Source organism: Toxoplasma gondii, chromosome IX (assembly GCF_000006565.2).
Source record: "Toxoplasma gondii ME49 chromosome IX, whole genome shotgun sequence".
Taxonomy (NCBI): domain Eukaryota; phylum Apicomplexa; class Conoidasida; order Eucoccidiorida; family Sarcocystidae; genus Toxoplasma; species Toxoplasma gondii.
Genome location: NC_031477.1, coordinates 673,841 through 695,004, shown reverse-complemented (window position 1 = coordinate 695,004; position 21,164 = coordinate 673,841). Strand labels below are relative to the sequence as shown.

The 21,164-nt window shown below is 53.6% G+C and overlaps 4 protein-coding genes across 4 annotated transcripts; 2 read left to right on the top strand and 2 right to left on the bottom strand.

Annotated features, from left to right (window-relative positions):
• Positions 1-245: 245 nt before the first annotated feature.
• On the bottom strand, positions 246-12,597 carry TGME49_267370 (kinesin motor domain-containing protein). The gene is made up of 10 exons (XM_018781462.1): positions 12,494-12,597; positions 11,715-11,862; positions 11,070-11,145; positions 10,039-10,466; positions 9,395-9,687; positions 8,571-8,844; positions 7,870-8,098; positions 2,670-7,393; positions 1,317-2,200; positions 246-785 (listed from the first exon to the last, which is right to left on the bottom strand). The coding sequence occupies exons 1-10, from the start codon at positions 12,576-12,578 to the stop codon at positions 739-741; spliced, it is 7,188 nt and encodes a 2,395-aa protein (XP_018636239.1). The 5' UTR covers positions 12,579-12,597; the 3' UTR covers positions 246-738.
• A 225-nt stretch (positions 12,598-12,822) lies between these two features.
• On the top strand, positions 12,823-15,616 carry TGME49_267380 (UDP-galactose transporter subfamily protein). Its single transcript, XM_002368765.2, has one exon. It carries the CDS (start codon positions 14,017-14,019, stop codon positions 15,199-15,201), a length of 1,185 nt encoding a protein of 394 aa, XP_002368806.1. The 5' UTR covers positions 12,823-14,016; the 3' UTR covers positions 15,202-15,616.
• A 128-nt stretch (positions 15,617-15,744) lies between these two features.
• On the bottom strand, positions 15,745-19,264 carry POLR1C (DNA-directed RNA polymerase I RPAC1). Its single transcript, XM_002368766.1, has 8 exons — positions 18,441-19,264; positions 18,100-18,295; positions 17,600-17,718; positions 17,144-17,243; positions 16,928-17,011; positions 16,499-16,606; positions 16,333-16,379; positions 15,745-16,076 (listed from the first exon to the last, which is right to left on the bottom strand). Exons 1-8 carry the CDS (start codon positions 18,747-18,749, stop codon positions 15,999-16,001), a joined length of 1,041 nt encoding a protein of 346 aa, XP_002368807.1. The 5' UTR covers positions 18,750-19,264; the 3' UTR covers positions 15,745-15,998.
• Positions 19,265-19,431: 167 nt separating this feature from the next.
• On the top strand, positions 19,432-20,756 carry RPL32 (ribosomal protein RPL32). Its single transcript, XM_002368767.1, has 3 exons — positions 19,432-19,589; positions 20,063-20,155; positions 20,257-20,756. Exons 2-3 carry the CDS (start codon positions 20,063-20,065, stop codon positions 20,566-20,568), a joined length of 405 nt encoding a protein of 134 aa, XP_002368808.1. The 5' UTR covers positions 19,432-19,589; the 3' UTR covers positions 20,569-20,756.
• Positions 20,757-21,164: the final 408 nt, after the last annotated feature.

Genomic DNA, 21,164 nt, shown 5'->3' with positions numbered 1-21,164 from the left:
AGATTCAGAGGGTCCGGGGCTCCTCTCTGTTCCCGTGGGGGGAAGAGTTGAGAATGCCGGTCTATCGTGTCAACGAAGATGGATGTAATGTCGGTCTGCGTTCCTAAGCATTACTGGTACACCGTGAAGCCCGGATTTTGCCGGTGCTTGGTCAAGGAATTCATATGAATTGTTTTCTCAGCCGGTCGCAGCCGACTGGGCACGGGCATCGCAGCAGAGATGTTTTTTTCTGGAAAAAACGCATTGCTCATTTCATTCTCTTGGAACTGAAAGTGTGTTTTGTGTTTTCTGCGATCAAACACACAGTGAAAAATGTTGTAAAGGTAGGCAAAAACACAAGGCAACGACCGTCACACCTCAACCGATACACGCGCGGTTTTAGAACGCTCCGCAACTCCGAAGGGTTCTGTTTCCCCCGTATTTTTTTTACTCGCACCCCTCGGGGGTTGAGCTAGACAGGTCTCGCCAGTTGGTCGGAAGCGACAAAAAAAACCAGCGAATCCACGCGGAAGAAAATCCACTTCACACCACACACACACATGCACGCACACACAGTCAGAAAGCCGTTGAACGCTTCGCTCCAGATCCACGTTCTGTCTTCCGTTCCGGCTTCATCGGAATCCCCGCAGACCTGTTCCTCGACTTTTCTCGCTTCGACAAACAGCTGTTCTTCGTCTTCACGCTGGTTCTTGTCGCTCTCTTGTCGCAGCTTCAGCTTCATCTCGCCTCGACGTTCGGTCATTTGCTGGACTTGAGAACTCCAATCTCGAACACGGGGCCGGGGTCTGCGAGTCAACAGAACACAAAAACGAAATTCATCAGGCCCTCGCGGGGACACAGCTGCGAGACAGCGAGGCTCGGCAGAGACTCGACCCTAAAAGGATTGACGAGTTTCCTCAGTCTTTGAAGCTAGTTTCGGCCCGACATACTTAGTTTCGAATTTCCCTTTCCCACCTCTCTTTCAACGATTTGCTGCTGAACTGGATGCATTTGTGCTCTGCCACTGCGTCGCGTGCTACAGCAGAGAGATGCACCTCTGCCTGTCTGAACCTTTGGAAAATAAGAGTACATGCATCAACGCCAGAAAGAATGAGACTCCTCGCCGCCCCTCCTCTGCCGTCCTTTATCTTGGTCCGTGCATCCCTCTGTTCACCTCTTTCCTGTACGTTCCTCGCTATCGGTCTGCTTATCCCTTAGATCTCGCAAACGCATTGAAGATCCAGGCAACTGGTCCAACATGTCGTGACTGCACCCCCGGGAGTCGCCTCTGAACTGCAAAACTCTTGTCTTTCTCCACAGTCCATGTGTCTTCTTACACGGCTTGGCTCCCGGAGGCGGGCGTTTGAAGTCCATGAAGAAGGGGAACTTTGGGAGGAGAGACTGCGTCGGAGTCGCCGCTGCGCCTTGCTTCCGCTCCTCAGTTTGCCGTCCGAGCAACTGTCTGCAGATGTCCCCGAAACTTCTCGCAAAGGAAGCACAGCTTTCAGGGACTGAACAGCTCTCAGGAGCAGCGGTCGCGTCTGCCTTGCCGCACATCCCCGGACCAGTCGAAGCTGGAGAGGGGGCATTCACAAGTGGAATCGCCTGCTGCCCTACTACAGGCAGAGCCGAGTGAGTGAGGAGACACGGAGCAGGGGAGAGACTCGAGCCGGGCCAGAGCGGATCGAAGATCAGCGGCGGAGTCGCTCCCGGCGCTCCTGGCAAGCCCTGCGCAACCACTTGCGGAGAGAAAACGACGGGAGTCGACTGCGCAAAGGCAAGGAGAGTGGGCGAGGCGACAGTTGCAGGCGACGCCTTGCTTTCGCGGCTGCCGCTTTTGTTCGAGTCCTTTGCCATCCCCTTCGGGCAGGTCGCAGCACTCTCGTTGGTCACCTCCTTCGAAGCTGTTTTCTTCTTCCCTAAAATCTTTTCTGATTTGCCGTCTTCCTCGGAAAGGGAAGGCTGCGTCGGCTTTTCTTTCGAGGCGCCTCCCTCTCCACCTGTCGTTCTTCTCGGCTCTTGTGTCTTTCGACTTGGCGGTTCTGTCTTTTCATTTGGACTTTCGTCGAGTAAAACTACGCTCTGAACGGGACCGTCTTGCCCACATTTCCACTTTGGAAAGCCTCGAGGAACAGACAAAGAACGATCCCTGGAAATTCGAGTTTGCGGCGAAGGTGGGCCACCAGAGTACGACCGGCGACGCGAGTCTCCGATGCTTCCCCTGCAAAAAGAGACACTCAACAACTCAAGTCAGACGTGGACCAACGTAGCGGTTCGACCTTTTTTCGTGGACAAGATATTCTTTTGACTTCCGTTTAGGCTTGAGGTTCACGCCTCTCTCTCTCTGTGTATCTTCGAACGCACATTTTTTCTCATCGATTCAAATGCCAGTTGCTGAGGTGCCTTGGTACCAGCAAAGGGTCTACGTTAATTTTCTGAAAAAACCTTCTGTGCGCTTCTTATCTCGACTTCCTCCCTCTTTTTTTTCTGTCTTCCTGATCGAGGTCGAGGTTCCTTCCTCTCTCTTTTCTCTGGGCCCTCTCAGACGTAGCCTTCACTCCGCCTTCTTCCACTCCTCTTCACCTCTTTCTCACTCTTTCCAGTTTCACTTTTTCCTTTCCTCCGCCGTCCTCTCTTTCGCCCTTTCGGTTCTTTGAAGCGTTCTTTCTTTCCTGCTTCCTTGTGCTCACCGTCTTTTGAACTCGACATGATTTGGAGGCGGGAGGACGTGGTACCAGTTTGGCCAGAACTTTTTCGAGCCTCCATCGTCTGCGGGTCTCGCGACGAGCACTGCTTTTCTGCTGGGTCGTCTGGGCGGAACGCTGGTGGCCCCAGGGCGCGTCTCCCAGAAGTCTCGAACTTTTCGTTCGAAGAATCCAAAGAGGCCATCACCAAAGATGCCGCCTCTGCTCGCACTGCGCGCCGCCGGCCTTCCTCGGTCCTTCTGAGGGCTTCTTTCTCTCGCCTCCAAGCGAATCGGACCCCCCAAACCGGCGTAAAAGAAGTCAGCGTCCACAGGCTTTCGGCTCTGCCGCCAGCCCTGGCGAATCTCGAAGTCCCGGTAGTCCTCCCGCGCCTCTGAGGTGTATGGACAGCGCAGGCCGCAACGACGCGTAGAGGCCGAGGGAGATTCGGGGGTCCGCAGCTGCGCTCCACTCGACGCGGAGAGCCGAGGAAAGTGCAGTGAGCCTTGCAGGGGAGAAGCGGGGCGAGGGGGCATCGACGCCGCAGGTTCTGGACGTCTGTGCGAGGCGAAAATCGAGGACGGAAGAGGCTGGCCTGTCACATCTCCAGGCAAGGCTCCACGGGAGTCCGGCGAAAATGGATACACCACTCGAGAGGATTCCCTCAGCGGATGCCCGTCGCCGGGAATGAGGTCCAGCGGGAGCCCCTTTGAATCGCGAATTATCGTGCAGACAACACGAGGCATCTCCGACTGCATGCCCTCTGCAGGCGCCCGTGAAGAAGCACCCAGAGGCCTAGACGCGGCGGCTGGAGATGCATAACGAGGGAACAAACTGGAAGCTGAGTACGCGTTTCCTGGTGTTGCTGAAGTTGTTGTGACAGTCACACCGACGGGAGCAGGCGACCCTCCGTAGGACGGCGCACAGACACCCTGCGCAGAATTCGCGAATCGGGTGTATCCGCCGCAACGTTCGTTGTCTGAGTTCACATAGACTCTTCGCTCTCCAGGGGTCTGCTGATCGTAGAGGCCGTGAATGCCGCTCTGAATCTGGGACGGAGCAGCTGATGCATGAACCGCCTCAGAAGCCGCGCCACCGTCCTGCGTCTCCAAGGGTGAAGGAAACCTCGGTGACTGCAGACGCCGGGACTCTGGACTTGTCGACACTCTCAACGTCGCGCCTCCGCCCGAGACACCAAAGCCGCTCAAACTCCCCTCGCCTTTAAGGACCACAGTGTCTCCGCCCTCCGACGCCGCAGGCGCGTTAGGCCCCTGTTCGGAAGAGGCGTTTTCTCTCTGTTCACTCGACTTCTTTTCCGCGCGAAAGGAGAAGGACGAGTCGTGGCTGCAGGCCGTGTCTGTTTTCTGGAACTCGTCGCTGGAAGCGGGGACTGCCTCTTCGCCGCTCGACAGCGACGACGACGAACGTTCCGACAGAGTCCCGTCGCACGTGGAGCACCGCGTCGGCTCCGGAATTTTCTCCGCAAGCGGGTGCGATGCGGGAGCAGCCGAGTTGAAAGCCACCACTGCACTGGGCGCTGCGGCGAGACCAAAAGTCGACGGCGTCAGGACCACCGGGGAGAGACACGACGAGGCACTTAGAACCTGGCTGGAGGCGCCTTGAAGCACGTGGACAGGCGGGGAAGCGAGGCCGACGACGGGAGCGGCTCCAGAGACGCTTTGAATAAACGAGAGAGGACTGAAATTTCGCTGGAGAGCCGAGGCCGGGAAGCTGAAGCTCGAGGCGGGAGCCGGCTGCGCCGGGACCTGAAGGCCGGTAGGACTACTCTGAACGGTGCACGGAAAGGCGTTGGGGGCGGGAGAAGCAGGGGCGGTCGGAGGCGGAGTGGAAGAAGCAGCGGTGGTGACAGGCGGCAAGGCAGAAGGCTGAGACAGGAAACCGGTGGGGTAAAGGTCCTTGTCTCCGGTTTTCAGCTCCGAGGATCCGAAAGCCGGGATGACGAAGGAAACAGGCGGTCGACGCTCGCAAGCGTTACTCGAGAGCGAGTTGATTCGATCTACTTTCTGCTGGAGCTGACGCTGGAGCTCGACGAGTTTCTCCTGGAGAAGCTTCACTTCGTCGACTTCGGTGGGGCGGGTCCTTTCCACGCTTCGGTCTCTTCGCTCTCGTTGCTCTTCCCTTCTCTCCGAGCTTCCACTGGAACTTCTTTGGACCCTCCGTCGTTCGCGAGACGAAGTCCGGTGCTTCTTGTCGCCTTGGCCGCGGCTGTCGTCTCCACGCCGCCTCCCAGAGAGCCTCGCCCTCTGCGCGGCCAGTCGTTCCTCTGGAGTCTTTTCGGTCCTGGGAACGACGATCCCCGGAGTCGACAAGTGCGTCCACGGCCGCAGCGTCCCCTGGAAGTACAGGCCCTGCTTCGTGTCTCCACGCCGGTCTTCAGCCCGCGGTTCCGGCAAGCAGAAGCCGCTCTCGGTCTCCACATCTTTTTGCGAAGAAGATACGACCCAGCTCTCTCCGCCTCGCTGACGTCGGTGGCAAGGAAGGTGCCCCATCGAGGAGGTTCCACCGACCTCCCGGGGCGACGACGAGGAGGAAGAGGACGACGAAGAAACGGAAGACGAAGAAACGGACGAAGAATGTCTTCTGCGCCGGTAAGGAAGACCTGCGTGTCCAGGCTCTGTCCCTCGTAGAGCGATCCCTCTTGGCTTGCCAGTTTCTTCGCGATCCAGGGAAAACAGGAGCTGCGACGGAGTCCCGATGAAAGTGGCTTGAGAGGCGCGTCGCGACTGCAGAGACAACGGAGACTCTCTTCGGCTGCTCATGTGTTGATGTTCTTCTTCTCCCTCGACAGATAGGCGGACCCGAATCCGCGACGGCGAAGGAACGGCGCTGTCTCGGTGGCTCTGTCGGTTTGTTTCGAGTTCTTCTTCGCTTGGATCTGCGTCGCGGAAGCCATGAGCGACGGCAGTTGGCTCGGACGTCGACGCCGACTCAACTTGTGGAGACAAAGACGCCGAAGAGGTCAATTCAAAGACTCTGGAGCCCGACAAACTCTCCGACAGCGTTCGCGCCTCGCCTCGCTCCAAAACCTCTCCACACGCATGCGAAGGACCTCCGCTGGGGTTCTCGAGCAAGTCGAGAATCTCGTCCTGAAGCCGACTCGCAGTGTCCAACAGGTCTTGGTTTCCGTCTGCCTCTGCCCCGGGTCCTTCGCGTGCTTGCCTCTCCCAAGAGGCCTCTTTTTCCTCCAGAGTCAAAGCGTTGGATTGTGGGAGCTGTGTGAGACTCTCGAGGAAACCTTCGAAGGAGGAAGTTGTGTTGGTCTCGTGTGTCGAAGCCTTGCGTTCCAGCTCGCCGCCGACCTCTCCTTCGGCTTCGCTCGAGACATGCGACTGCGAACTACTCGACAATGTAGCTTCCCGCGCGTCACGACTTCTCGCTGCTGCGTGTGTAGCCACGACGCAGAACTGTTGCCCTCCCTCTCGATCTCGACCTCCCAGTGCACCAGACGCGTCTGCTGGCAGCGGAGACCACTTGGAGTCCAGAGACCCTGGGCTAAGGAGAACGGTGTCGACCCTCAGCGACGGGTCTGCGCCAGTTTGTGTCTCCAGAGAGGTGAGTTCTTTCCTGTCTACAAACGAGTTCCGGAGCTCCGCTAGAGACCTCTCCAGGTCCTCCATGGCTCTGTCTACGTCGTCCTGGGACGCGTTCGACTGCGAGGAACGGGAGAAAGTCAGCATGCCGACAAACAGCCGCCGCTCGCCAAAGTTTGAGCACGATGTTTTTCGGTCAGATCCGGCCTGGGCAAAAAGGTTTGCGAGAGGAGCGACAACAGGAGCGGTCACGACAGCTCGAATCGTGAAGGGCGCATTCTCCGGTGCAGGTGGAGAGAACTGGTTCTGCGGCTGGCAAGAGGCACCGCACCAGAAGCCTGGATAGGTTCGGTCAGGGCAGCCGGCGTCTCGAGGTGTGCATACACGCCCGCCAGAATGGAGAGGAAAGGAAGAAAGGATTGGGTCGGACGCAGACTGGACGAAGCTGGGGAAAAAGGCACCGGGCGTCCGTCTAAATGGCTCCTGCGACGCCTGACTTGGTGCTGTCTTGAGGGGTCCACAGTCACGCCTGTACAGAGACCCCGCCCACGCGGGCGAAAAGCCAGCAGGCGAGACTGCAGGACTCGTTGGTGGAAACAAGCCTTGCATGCTGCGCTGCCGCTGAGTGATGTTCACCAGGCGCGTGCGGTTCGAAGGCGAGGCACCGACCTGCTCAGAGGTACCTGAAGGTGGCGCTGGGGAAGGGAAGTTGCGAGGGAGGACTGCAACAGTGGGAGAGTGGAGACTCGAGGACGAATGGAGGACGGGAGCGGAGGCTGGACAGAGGAAAGCCCCCTCGGGCGCAGCCACGCGGTATGAAGAAGGCGGCGCGAGTCGTGGAGAAGCCGGAGAGAGGGAGAGAGTCGTCGAAGTCGATAAAAGAGCTGTGAGGTGAGGGTTCGGAGAGGCCTTCATGACTCGCAGCTCCCCCAGAACATCTGCGACGAGATTCAGGCCGTCCAACCTAGCAGACTCGGGGAAAACCGGCTCGTTCCAGGTGAGGTCGCGACGCTCGCTGGGGCTGTCGGGAAGGGTCAAATCCGGGCGCCGACGCGAGGTATCTTCCCCGAGAGTCTCTCGCACGAAACGCCGATCGTGGAAAACAGACAAAATGCTCAACAGGTTCGACAAGCGGCTTCCCTCCAGAACAGACCAGTCCGCCGCGCCTCCGACGAGAATCTGCAGGCCCACACAGTGTGACACGCAACGGAGACGCGGCCACTCAGCACAGTCTTCGGGCAGCAGGCACACTCGAAACTGACGAGACAGAAGAGACCGCAAAGGAGTGTATAGAAAGTATTGTGACTCCATGCAAACGCACTGCCCATGCGGGCTGTGAGTCCGTACAGGCGACTGGTGGCTTTTGCGCATGTACGCAAGGCGCAAAACAGCTGATCGTCGTGGTGGGTGAGGACAGGGAAGGCTGAGAAAGATTTACTGAGAATGTGCAGTTTCTCCCGTCGCTTCGCCCGTGATCCTTTTCTTCTCCCTTCTTCCTTGACCAGCGTTTTTTTCTCTCCTCTTTCCTTCTGTTTTCAGTGTTCCCCTCGTTTTCCTTCTCCAGCGTTCCTTTCCTTCTCGCTGCTTGAGCGTCGCCCTGGAAGGCGTTCGGTGGTCTCTCGCGAGACAAGCGTTGCCTCTGCCTTTTCTCTCACCTGGCGCCGGGCCGCCGTGAGGTCTTCCTCGAGTTGACTCAGAGTGTCCCTCGCCTCTGCACTGGACGGCAGCCACCAGGACTGGTCAGTGCCTGTCGCGCGCGTTTGTTCGAGGTCCAACTGCCTGAGCAGTTGCAGGCCTTCCTCGTCCTCCTTCCTTTTTCTCCGCACCGATTGAATGTGTCGAAAGTGCCGTGAGAGCGTCAGGTGCAGAGCTCGCAGGTGGGAACTGGGAGAGTAAGGGAGGGGGGGAAGACCACAAGTGCAAGAGCAAAGGAAAAACGACGATGAGAGAAGCAGACCGAAGAAACGTGCCGCAGCTTCCTTGAATTGTCTCTCCTCGGAAGCGGTCTCGTGGAAAACAGGAAATTCGCACGTCGGATTGATTCTTGCGCGCTCAGTCACAATCGCCCAAGCTACATGCACGATCGCCGGCACACGGGAAGCTGGTCCTGTTTCTCTGCGGCCCCCAAATCCCACGATGCAGATGAACCCCAGTTGAACAACTATCCGTGAACATGTTCACCTTCGTTTTTTATGGAGTGATTTGTTGTCCTGGAGACAGATCTTGGCTTCAAGCGCAAATTGGAGTCATACTGAGTATCTTAAATACGACCCTGTTTCCGTTTTAGTCGATTCGAGCACTCAGCCTTTGGTGGTTGTGGTTTCTGCAAATCTTGCGGGTCCTGCGGTTTTCTCACCTTCCACGTGAGATCTGAGTGACACGAAGCGTGCGACGTCCGCCAGAAATGCGACTGCCAAAGCGAAGCGTGGGAAGAGAGACATCCAGGCAACTGTCAGCAGGGTCGATGGTGATGATCACAGAAAGATTGGAATCTCCGTGGACAGCAGGGTACAGAATCTGCGTGAGCGTAGAGCCGGCCCAAGAGGATGAGGCCGCCTTTCCGTTTTCCGAGTTCGTCAAACTGAGGAGATCCTCGGCCATCACAAACAAACTTTGGTTTTCATAGGCGCCTGCAGGCACACGCAGCAAGGAGAGAAAACGTGAGAATCCCTTGACTGAAACTCACGTTCACCTTGCGGGGAGAACAGACTGCACTTGAGACTGCCACCATGCGACGCTGCAAACAAGAGGCGGTTCGAAAACGAGAAAACCGGAGACAAACAAATCTCAGGAGGACACTGGGGAATAGCGCCAATGTGAACACCGCATGCTGTCGACGAACAAGCGACGAAGTCCACTGGGGAGGGAAAGCAAAAGCAGCACCGGACCTGTCGTGGAGCAGACAGGCAGAGAACTGGCGTGTGGCATCTGTCTGCAATGAAACTTGAAGTCTTTGAGAGAGCCTCAAAGTAGGGGTCAACGCACATCCAAGAATCAGGAGACGGGCATCAGGAGTAACTTTTGTCCGGGCGCGTGTCCGTTCCTCTCCCTCAAAAGAAATTCAGGCATGTGGAATGGTACCTGAACGTGGAGGAAATAGAGAGGCCCTCTCAGACGGACTTGCTCGCGGATAGAGGGCTTTTTCTTCAGCAAGGAACGAACGCGGAGAAGAAGACGTACCTCGGTCGGGAAGAGCAAGACCCTCTGTCCCCTGGGTCTCCACGAAGGTGAGGGCAGCGCGTGTGATTTGAGGAATCTGGATGGGAGACTCCTGCGGGTCCGGACTGTCCGAAAAAGAACTTAAACTGTTTTCTGACGCATTCCTGTCCGATCCGTGTCGAGGAGGCGAAGCGCGCTCAGAGCTCAATTGAGTCTTCCTCCCGATTCGAGCTTTCTCCACTGTGATTGTCACCACACCGCTCGATGGGCGCTCTGGAAAGAGCTTGTCCCTCGCTTTCTTCAAAGCGGCTGCTCTGAGAAGAGAGATATCGAGACAAACACCAGAAACGTGTAAGAAATTGGAAACAGTGGAATGAGATGTCTATTCACGAGTAAACAGCAGGACTGGAATGTAGAAACGCGAGCTAAACACGTCGAAAAAGCGCTTTCACGGGTGCAAACTCCATCTGGGGCACGAAATCCTCTATCGCCGCTAGCTGGAACTCCCGTGCGAGTAGCTCAGCGAGAGTGGGGCTCGTGCGGATGGCATACACACGCGGGAAGCCCTTTCTTTGGGTAGGAACGAGTTCCAGTCCTTCTTCATAGACAAAGGATGCACTCTTTATGTGCGGGGACAGTACAAAGAAGACAAAACGTTGACTTGCCTGGCAAGCTCTCGAACGAGCTCTTCAACGCTTGTTCCTGGTCTTTCGGTGACGCCCTCGATGAAGGGCTTCCCCTTTGGAGTTCTCCGGAGTGCAAGAGTGGGAAGGATGTCTGTCGGAACGAAGTCTGCGGCGCAGTGAAGCAGATCGACAATGGCATGCTCGCGGATTTCAACATAGGAGCAGCGCACAGAGAACTCGTACTCCTGGTCCAGCCACTTGTGAGGCTCTAGGTTCCACGCGAGAAACTGTGGCGCGTTGGTTCGGGGCTTTGTCCGTGGTGAGGCGGGATGCCGGTAAGAGGCAATGTGATTGAAAAGATCTTGAAGAGCGTTGAAAATCACGCCCGGGTGGTCATGCGTTCCGAAAAGCGTGAAGGTCTTCCCGCTGCCTTTGCCTCCGCACGCAATCACCGTGCTGCTGATTCCCTGAAGAACGCAGTGAAGCAAAAGCCACTCAAATGTCTGTATGGGATGTCCGTCCACCGGAGAGAAAATCACTCGGAAAGAAAGTGGAAATGGCCGCCTCGTCTCGAAGCTTGTTGGATACTGGAATCATCCGCTGACACTACGTCCCCATATTACTATTCACAACTCAGGGAATTTCTTGAGAGGGAGCGACGCAGTACAGAAATTGACATTTCTCAGGAGGCAGGATGCGACTTCTGCATTCAGTCCATTCAGGAAAGAATCGACAATGCATGGAAATACGGAACGGCGGCCTTCAAACGGTTCGTTACATTCAATTGGAAGTGTTAGGACTGGAAAGTTGCATCCGATTCGCCTAAATAACATATTTCAGTCTTAGAGGCGTATTTGTCTCGCCACCACTACCCTGCTGGACAAGATGCTCTGGTGTGTTCATGGAGATGTGAAAGACTTCTTTTTCGGCAGACGGGTAATCAACTACTTTCGGAACTCTCAGAATCAACTTGTGGACGTTCTTGAATGGGTTTTACTGCCCCACTTACTGGGCTGTTTGTTGCACGCAGTTGTATTCTCACGAATCATGTGATCGCATCGAAAACTCACCTCAGTCACTTGAATGACAAGAGGCTGCACAATATTTTTGTATACTCTTGTCGTTGCCGTGCCTTCGTCGAAGATGCTGCAAAACAAGTAGGGATTTACGAGGTAAAACACGAGCGCATTAATCACTGTCTCGCGATATGTGAGTATAACTTTTGTTAGAAGCTCTTTCAGAAGTAAAAATCGCCTGTATCTGTAGGCACAATTACTCTAGGTCACATAAATAGCAGACGGCCCCGTACAATCCTCCCTAATAGTGTGTCGAGCTGACAACGAATTACCACATTCTAGGAAAACAGAGCTCTAAAGAACCTTCAGACACTTTTTCCCCCCTATTACTAGTATGTTACTACCTGGATCTGACTGACAGCAGGCCACTGGCAAATGAAAGTGTTCGTCCTTTTCTGAAAAAGGCTTCTTTGGCAAGTACAAAACGGGTGGAGTTCTGAGAAAGTGGAATATCGGAGTGTTCTCCCGCGCACATCAGCCTTGCTGTATGCTGCGCCAATTGGCGCTGTGAATAACGTAGTGAGACACGACTCATCGGGAGATAAGTGTTTCAGAGTTTCTCCCCTTTTAGACCGTAACTGCAGGGGCGCGTTGCCCCTGGCACTGGTGGAAAGCGGAAGGACTCCTTTGGTTTCCCACCTGCCGCTAAAGGTAAATTCTGCAAGAGAAGACGACGAGTGCAGAAAGCAGCCTGCATCGCGTTTCTGTTGGTCTAGAGTGCCTTGCGCCGCGGGATCGGACCGGGACAGTCTTGCCTTCTCGGTGTCGATTCCGACGGACTTGGGACCTGAAACAAAGCAAGCTGAACGGGCACCCTCCGCAATCCGCTCAACAGCGAGCGGACGGAAACGGACAGAAACTTCAGATTCAACTTCTACCGCGGTTTGCGCGGTCGAAGTCGGGTCAGTCCTCTCCATCAGCCCCGGAAAAGTGGACCGCCCAGCGATCGAGACCGCGAGTCTGTCTAAACTTGAGGCGAACCGGCGGAGGGGGTTGTTTTACGGACCAATTTCTCTCAAGAAAGGGGGTAGAAAATAACTGGGAATCCCAGGCGACGATTGTAAAAAGGACAAGGGCAGACCGCTCGGTGGATCTGCCAGAAAAATGCCAGTACTCGTTCTACTTTTTCGCCAACGATGTATCCACTGGAGGGGTACGCCAGAGGGTTGTCTTGTCATCTACACGGGGTGTGACTCCTCTCCACAACCGAGTCCCAAAATATTGGCTGGAAGAGGGATCTAGACCTTTCCTCGTGCCACAGAGAAGACGAAATCATGGTTTTAAACCAGCAGGTTAGTTCACAGACCAACGAAGACAACCATGAGAAAAGAAACTGGAACAAGAGAATCGAGTGCCTCTTTTCTCCAGGGGAGGGCAGAAGTGGCTAGAGAGTGGTCCTCGTGAACGCGACGCCGTACCAAAAACGATCTTCCACGCACATGGCGGGTTTTCCCAACATAGTTCTGCAAACACCGTCGTTATCGCGGGAGTTCCCGTCACCATTGAAAAGGCAAGAGTTTCTACATCATTCTAAGTGTTCTGCGAGCGATGGGTCTACACATTTCATGAAGCTTCCATGTCCATCGCCGCTCTTCGACCGCGCCGCAGGCAGCTGACGTCTCAAATCCCGAGCAGCCCCCGCGAGGTGTAGACAAGACGACGCAGCAGGTTCTCACTTGCGCGGCACCGCAGTTGATCAAGACCGCGAGTCAACTGTGAACTGGTTATTCTTTCCGTCGACAAGGCACTGAAATATCTAAAATGGCGTATGTGCACCTGATCTTCTCGGCTGCGACTGCGGAAAACGCAAAAGTTTTCATTTCGCTGCTGCTTCGGTAGAAGACACGGAAAATCCCATCGGTAAAAGTTCAGTATGGTCGGGACCCCTAGGCAGAGAAGAAAAAAGAGTGCACGTCTAAGCGAAATGCGTAACTAGGAGGGGTGTACATGCAGGGGAACGACTGTCGGCCGAAAGCAATGTCCCACTTTGGGGGTGATACGTGATTTACACCCGTCTTTAGTAGACTTACGGAATCGAATACGTCTTCGGATTGCCAATAAGAAGCAAAACTTACCGTAAGCGAACGGGCTAACAGTATACAGAGCAGCGGAGGGGGGCTCGGCGACTGGTCACGACACCTCCCAACAGCTGACTGGTTCTGCTTGGGGGCCCATCACAACGATATTCCGGAGGATTTTCTTGTGCACTTCTGAAAATGTCTTCTGATTGCGAATTCACAAGAGCGGTAGATGGTTTTAAGCGAAGGGCACAGGCGGTCGCTTCATTTATCGGTGCACACTTGCTGGCATTCTGCACCGAGGGGAAACGGTTTTAAACAGCTCGACCCATGTGCGTTATGATCCTCTGCGCTCTGGAGAGGCGCTTCGATAACAAATTGACAAGGATGTTCTTCACATTTTGGTGTTGTCTTCCAGGGACCAAATTTCCGCCTCTTTTTCTGCATAGTCAGAAGTTGAATAGGGCGCTGTCTTGAGCCGTACTCTTGTAACCTCCCTCCCTGCGTGTGGCAAAAAAATGGGCTACTCTCCAGGGCACGATGGTGTGCTGATGAAGGAAACGAATGTCCATTTTGGCTTGTCGATGTTTGTGGATAAGCTTCCCCGATGCTCTGGTAGCTGCATGTTAACTTAGTAGGGCGTGCATATACGAATTGATGGTCTATCGCTCTGGCCGTGCCCATTCCCTCGCCTACTACGGCTTGCGCGTATATATGTGTTCCAAAGGTGATGCGCGTATACACTGCCTGACGGTGTTTTGTTGTACATTAAAGGTCAGTTGCTTGATATATACATATATAGATAGATATCTGCATAGGTTTCTTTCATGTGATCCTATTTCTGAGCGAGGTTACGCACTCTCTTCCCCGCATTCACGTCTCTGCAAAAGCAGCAAAGCTTGTGATGAAGGCAACGGAACAAAATGACTGGTCGTGGCGCGGACGAAGCGACTCCTCCAAAATTCGTGGGGAGACTCCCTATGAAGTGGGTCGCGTTTTTTCTCTTGGTTGTTCAGACGGTCGCAGCCGTCCTCGTGCTACGCGTCTCTCGTCTTCCTACCAAATCTGACGATGGTGCCAGTCGTCAGTACTTGAACACGACCGCGGTAACTATGGCTGAATTGGTAAAACTGGTTGCAGGAGTCCTTATTGTTTGCGGGGAAAACCGCTGGAGTATTTTATCCACGGGAAGAGTTCTGAATGCGGCAATTTGTCATTCGCCGATTGCCATGCTGCAAGTGGGAGTGCCGGCGGTTCTGTACACGCTGCAAAACAATTTGATTTTTGTGGCACTCTCCAACTTGTCCGGAGCTGTCTACCAGGTGACATACCAGTTTAAAATCCTCACAACAGCCGTGCTGTCGGTTCTCATTCTCCACAAGCGCCTGCCCTTGGTGAAGTGGGTGGCACTTCTGATCCTAACGGGCGGCGTTGCAATTATTTCGCTCCCTTCAGGAGATTCCACCACCTCCCATGGAAATTTGAATCAAGGGAATCCAGTAATAGGCCTGATTGCGGTTTTTTCGGCCTGCTTGACTAGCGGTTTCGCCGGCGTTTACTTGGAAAAAATCCTCAAGGAGACTCCTGTGAGCATCTGGGTACGAAACATCCAGCTGGCTCTGTATGGAACAGTCTTAGCTGTGCTGGGGGCCTACTGGAACGACGGGGACAAAATTCAACAGTACGGATTCTTTCAAGGATACAACGTAATAGTGTGGAGTGCCGTGCTTCTACAGGCACTTGGCGGCCTCATTGTGGCTGCTGTCCTCAAGTACGCAGACAATATTCTCAAGTGTTTTGGTAACGCTCTCTCGATTGTTCTGTCCTGCTTCGTTTCCTGGTGGGTCATCGGCGACTTCGTCCCCTCAACCCTCTTCTCCGTTGGAGCGGCTCTCGTCTTAACGGCAACGTTTCTCTACACCGCTGAACCAGTCGCGGTCGCTCAGGCATGGCGAAACGTGGCGGCACGTTTTGAGAAATACCCTGGGCATGGGAGGACACCGCATTTCTCCCCTGTCTCAACCACCGATGTAAACGAGGCCGTCGAACTCTCCGAGACCGGAGACGAGGATAGGCTTCGCGGTGAGTGGTGCGACAAGCGTTCGTGAAACAGTGTGATGTTACTCAAGCCCATGCAGTGGGAATATCCACCAGCAGACAGTACAGAGACGGAGAGACCAGTGAATGTGTTTTACTTGTCTGGCGTGCTATCATTGTATGTGAATGCATGTGTGAAAGCGTTTCTCCTGCCACGGTGTGGGAACACGTCTGTCTGTCAGTTTATGCCGTCTCGCTCGTGTGGCTATCTACTGTCAAACAGGCGCGACACCGGCGTTGTACCGCATCGGGGGAAACGAGGGAGCTAATGCCGAAGTGGTTGGTTCCTTCCAGAACCAGTGTTCTGGCTTCGCATAGCAGTGCCTGGGAAAGCTCGCTTTTGTCGTCATCAGCGCTCGTGGAGTCAATGAAGGGAACGAATTACACGTGGAGAGTGCGAGTGAACGTGGGACTATTGTCGGAAGGCTGACGCCGAGAATCAGTTCCTTGACTGGGGAAATGTTGTGCGTGCGTTAACGGCTGTGGTGCCGCATTGACGCTTGTCAGTTCGCGTGCAAAATTCAACAACCGACTGGATACCGAGCTTTGTGTCTTGGAAGTTGCGCAGACACACGAACAAAGTAACCGTGGACGGATACGTGCGCGGATACTCAACGAGTTTGTATTATAGAATTGCAAGCGGTAACGGCCGGGCAGCAAGGATAAGTCCGCGCCGCATGCCTTCTCTCAGAATGGCAAGAGAGTGCCACAGAGACCTGAATGAAGTCAAATACCAAGACGGTGAAGTGTGTTTTCCCTCAACAAAACATCACACAATTTAAGCTTTTCAATTCGAAAGAAGTCAAGTTCAGTTACCGGAAACGAGTTTAAGGTCAATGATTTGGCGGAACGTGAGAGCTTTCTCCTTCAGTATTTCAATGGCCATCTGCAGCGAAACAGCAGACGACAGACAGAAGACGAGTGCCGGTGCTACGAGGAAACGAGACATGCAATTCTTCTCTCGCAACGAAAACGCAGTAGTGTCGAAGGTAGACCGCAAAGGAACATGTATAGGCGAAGTGTGATGTTGCTTGATGCGTATCTTTGTGTAAAGAGTACCGCTTTCCGAAAGAAAACCACTTCCTCGCTCTGTGCTGATCCCTGCATCTAAAAACTGGAAAGGCCCTCTAGATAATGCTCACCTTGAAAAGGAGCGGAGCGGGGACGGACCCAGTGGATTCGATGGAAACTGAAGCAGCAGAACAAAACACACCCGAGGGAGTAACAGCAAACGTGTAAACCTGACCTGCCCGCGGAAACCAACACGAGGGTCTGATGCGAAGTCGGAGTCACCAATCTGGAACTTACATATGAAGTGGTCTTTTATTTTTCGAAGCTCGATTTCTTTCGGGAAGCGTTCGATGCAAGCTCGGCACGTGGTACAGTTGCGGGGGTACCGCGCGTACGCTTCGCCAGCTGTAGAAAACAGCGCCAGCAAATACAATGAAAAGGTAAAAGCCGGGATGAAAGTGTGCGTGCCTAAAAAGTCATCTGTTGCTTTCTGTCTCCTAGTTGTTTCAAAGATATCAATGTATGTGCGTCAAGAAGCCAACTAGAATATACAGTCTGAATTCATGGGCTTCCTCCTGCGGCCGTACGATGGGAAACCGTCATGCAGACTCGTACGTTTCGAGACAAAAGCAAGCATGTATCTCGGGAGAGCTGTCTTCACAGCATGGAGGGAATTCGTGCTGCAACAATGGGCAAAGGCAGTGAGCGACGAGGTGAGTGCCTTACTTGTGTCTTCGATGTCAAAGACGCCCATCGGACAAAGACTGCACAGATCTGATGCGTCCTCTCCCTGAATTGATTCTTTGAAAACTGAGGAGACACATAAGCAGAGATCCGAACTACCACAATGCCTTCTGGAAAAAGCAACCGCTACGTGAGGCTGGCGAATCTTTCGAGACACACGAAAATGGAAACTACGAGCATAAAAGCGTCTTGGCGTACCAATTTCGGGTTCAAGGCGGTACACAGCAGTGCACACGGGCGACCACTTCGCGTGAGTCTTCCCCACGCCCTTTTCCAGGTACGCCTTCAGTTCTATTTCCTGCATACCACAGAAATTAGAAACACGATTTCAAGTCTTGAGGGATAGACTAGTACCAGTCCGATCGTTCTTTTCCATGGAGTGCTCTTTTCCGTGTGGCCACTCACCCATGTCACGCAGGTTCCTTTCATATCGTGACTTCTGAGTCCTTCCATTCCTTCAACAGTCTCTGTCTATCGGCTCGCCGTTCCCTGGTCTCCCTCATTCTCCCCTGGTTTCCCTTCGTCCTACACGTTAGGTTCTCGTTCACTCCCTACGATGGGTTAGCTTTCTTGTGTAAGCGAAAAGCACGAAGTGGAAACAGTTACACGAAACCGTCCGCAACCTTTCAGCCCTCTGTCTACTAAACTGCGTACCTGTCCTGGCCGGAGCTTTGTGATGAGAATATCAGGGTGGACGGCGCGGGGTGGATTCGCCGCAAACGCTTCTTTCTGGCTCGGGGACATCGGTTCCCATTTTATGTGCTTGGCGTACACTGGAGCACACAAAAGGAAGAGCACCTGAAAGTTCAAAATGAATTAGATATGAGGGCTGGAAGCATCAGTCTGCGTGCTTCTGTGCGCCATAGAGAGACTCTACGATCCATCCTCCACTACAGAGTTGCATCGCTTGACGATGGATACACAGTTCGAACGCGTGCGGCACTCAATACCATAGCAGAGGGGAAGTCTCAATGCTGTCCGTTTTAAACCTCCACAAATGGGTACGGATCCTAGACGCCAACACGATAAAGCGGATACGGTCACTTTGAGTCTCTGTCCAGCACACAATACTAGGCGTCGGCAGTAAGTCACGCAGTGTCATTCGGAACGTAGGGACCAAACTTATCCACTTCAGAAACGAAAACAGAATTTACCCGGCAGACTCGTCTGATGAGGGCCCAGACTTTGTTCCGTGCACTTGACGTGGAGTGAGACGCGAAGAGCATTCTCATCTGTGACTTCTTGGTTGGGTTGCCGGTAATTAAGCGCCGTCGGATCCACGATGAAGGGAATTAAACCAAGTCTGTGTGCAAGTACTTCGTCCTGGACGACTCCAGTATTCTGCCATATCTGAACAGACATGAGAAGACAAAAGGACAACCACCCTTGCTTTTTTAACCACCGCTCATGTGTCTGTTGCTACAGTCATTGTCAAGCAAAATCCTGGTGCATTCCATACGACAGTCTTTATGATGAGTTACAGAAAGCGGCGTACCTGCACTGTCTCGATGGCTACGGTAGGGACCTCGCTTATGAGGATTCGCCGCAATGCATTAGGAATCGCGGCATCTACACCCTTCAGCTCAAAGACGACTCGTTCTGGAGAGACCGACAGGAACTTCAAAGAAGTTCTCTCACAGAATTTGTCAATCGAGAACACATCGTCAACGTATGAAGAACTCAAGAAGGCACCCGCGTATCCACCGCTGTTGGTGTGCCGAGGGCCCTCAGCTGCACAAACAAGACGGTTACTATGCAACGGGATAGAGGCGGAAGGTCGCCCCTCGTGCCCTGGCAGTGACATTTAGGATTCGAGGAAGAAAACAAGCGCCTTTGAGCAGCACACAACCTCGCAGCGAGAAGCTTCAATCATCCCTTTACACCCGGTGTCGATCGACGCGTGTCGGGCATGACTGGCAAATGGTATCAAGAGTGAAAGAAGATGATGGGCATACTGTGAATCACGCTCTAATGAGTCCAGAATTGATGCTTAGTAAGAACCCTGTCAGTAACACCGCACATTGACCACAACGAAACGAGTGGTACGCTGCACTGCTGAGGTCGCAGTGACTGAAAGAGTAAGTTTTAGACAACGGCAAGACTGGACAACTTTGCATGACGGCGAAACTTCCAGCTTGGCGGGCCAACCTCAACAACAGCAAGCTCTTGCGCGCGACCGCTGTCCAGATGTAGCCGGGAGTAGGGAGGGAAGCACTGACGAGGAAGAATTGAAAACAACCCGTCGGTAACGGGGAAAAGAATTGAATGAGTTTGAGAAGTCTTCAGTCTGATACAAATTCGAGCGTGCTGAAAAAGCTCGTTCCCTTGTCTATCTCTTTGCTACGTAACCCCACACAAAAGTGCTGGGGTGCATGCAAATTCGCTTATCGAGGCATGGAGAATAGTTGCAACGTAGAGAAGCCGGTTCCAACACAGGATGCGCGCATGCGGGACCACGGCCCTACATCGGAGGTATCCACGCTCTCGCCTTCCGATGTTTTTGCGGGTTTGTGTAGGTGATGCGGACAGGGTTCCAGTTGAGCATGTAAAGTGTGGTTGAGCCTATTTTTATCACCACTTTTCTGCCGATTCTTGGCATTCTCTGGTTCAGGCGCCCACACCTTCAGCAACCTCCTTATTCACAGTAAGGCACTCCCCAGCATGAGTCGTTTTAATTTTGTGGGGGCTGTTGTTCGAATGTTCAGGGTGACGCTTTCTTCGATGTTATCGAGAAACTTGTTTGTTTTAAGAAGCTGCGTTTGTCGGGGGTGCTTTGCGGTCGATAGCTGATGTGAAACTGCAACAGGCGTCCGATGCCCTGCTCTGCGGGTGGGACCGGTCGTCGTTCATTCTCTGGCGCGCCGGCGGGACAGCGATCGCATGAAAGCCGTTGGTTTTGTCTCGGAGAGGGACCCACCATATTAACGTATAACAGATGTAGTAGGCTGCTTTTCTTTGGAGCGTGGTGGAGAAGCGGCACAAACGTCCCTTGAAAACAGGACGGACGAGAGCGTGGTGCTTCTGGGAGGCGATAAACGGTAATTAGTTCTCGCCGTCTATAATAAATGGAGAAACCATTTCTGTTCAACTCTATTCGTATGTGAATGTTATTTCCAGATGGCGCCTGTCTCGACAGTGAAGAGATCCATCGTCAAGAAGCGCGTGAAGAGTTTCCCCCGCTTCCAGTCTGACCGCTATAAGCGCGTGAAGGTGAGTTCGAATGCGGAGTGGTGCCTTAGCTGCTACCCCGTATCAATTATTGCGAGACGGACATGCGAGAAAATGTTGTTTTCTGTGATGAATCCCTGCAGTCATCATGGAGGAAGCCTAAGGGCATTGACTGCCGTGTGCGCCGCAAGTTCAAGGGCACCAACACTATGCCCAACATCGGCTACGGTTCGAACAAGAAGACACGTCACATGTTGCCCAATGGATTCTTTAAGTTTCTCGTCTCGTCTCCCAAGGATATCGAATTGCTCTTGATGCACAACACTAAGTTTGCAGCGGAGATTGCGCACAACATTTCCTCCCGGAAGCGTCGTGAAATCCTGGAGCGAGCAGACCAACTTAATGTCCTGGTGTTGAACAGATCTGCACGTCTCGACACAGCTGAAGACGAATAAACTGACTTTGCTGGAGGACACTGCGTTTGACTTGTGTCTAGTGGGTTTGCACTAGTGGGTGCCGTCACGCGTGCGTGTCCATAACTTGCTGGAGGTTAAACTTGAAAAAAACCGTGCGTCCCTTCTACTGAAGAGTCGTAACGACAATCGACAAAGTGTCCTATCTGTTTTAGGAACGTCCTGTACCAGTTGGGGAGGCCTCCTTGGTCTCTCACCTGCACCACGGTGCTGTAAACGCACACGAAATCAAAGAGTCCTCGTGGGAAACCGTTCCCCTATATGGGACGGATACCATATAGTTCACCGCGCGGCAATGTTCGACACTGCATTTAAATTTTTTGTACTGTAGTCCTGTTATTGGTTAACATCATCTGCATGTCGCTAGTTGTAGTAGCATCGGAACTTTGCGGGTCGCATGCCCAGCGCGCAGTCGATCAATTAGACATATCACCGAAACGGTGGAGACTTTTCGAGCTCACACGCAGCGTCGGACGACTACGGCTTCTCAGTGTTCATGTCATACGTCGGGGTAAGCAGAATGAAGGAAAATATGTAGACAGTCGGTGCAGCCTCTCAGCTGTTAGGTTGTATATGCC

Excerpts from the sequence above, each read along its gene's own strand:
- TGME49_267370 (XM_018781462.1), bottom strand. The coding sequence starts at position 12,578 with ATGGTGACGGGAACTCCCGCGATAACGACGGTGTTTGCAGAACTATGT. Across the intron at positions 11,146-11,714 it reads GAATTTACCTTTAGCGGCAG|CATCTTCGACGAAGGCACGG; the intron begins GTGGGAAACCAA and ends CTTGTTTTGCAG. Across the intron at positions 9,688-10,038 it reads CTCGTTCGAGAGCTTGCCAG|AGCAGCCGCTTTGAAGAAAG; the intron begins GCAAGTCAACGT and ends CTCTCTTCTCAG.
- TGME49_267380 (XM_002368765.2), top strand. The coding sequence starts at position 14,017 with ATGACTGGTCGTGGCGCGGACGAAGCGACTCCTCCAAAATTCGTGGGG.
- POLR1C (XM_002368766.1), bottom strand. The coding sequence starts at position 18,749 with ATGTCACTGCCAGGGCACGAGGGGCGACCTTCCGCCTCTATCCCGTTG. Across the intron at positions 18,296-18,440 it reads TAGCCATCGAGACAGTGCAG|ATATGGCAGAATACTGGAGT; the intron begins GTACGCCGCTTT and ends ATGTCTGTTCAG. Across the intron at positions 16,380-16,498 it reads AATAAAAGACCACTTCATAT|TTTCCATCGAATCCACTGGG; the intron begins GTAAGTTCCAGA and ends CTGCTGCTTCAG.
- RPL32 (XM_002368767.1), top strand. The coding sequence starts at position 20,063 with ATGGCGCCTGTCTCGACAGTGAAGAGATCCATCGTCAAGAAGCGCGTG. Across the intron at positions 20,156-20,256 it reads ACCGCTATAAGCGCGTGAAG|TCATCATGGAGGAAGCCTAA; the intron begins GTGAGTTCGAAT and ends GAATCCCTGCAG.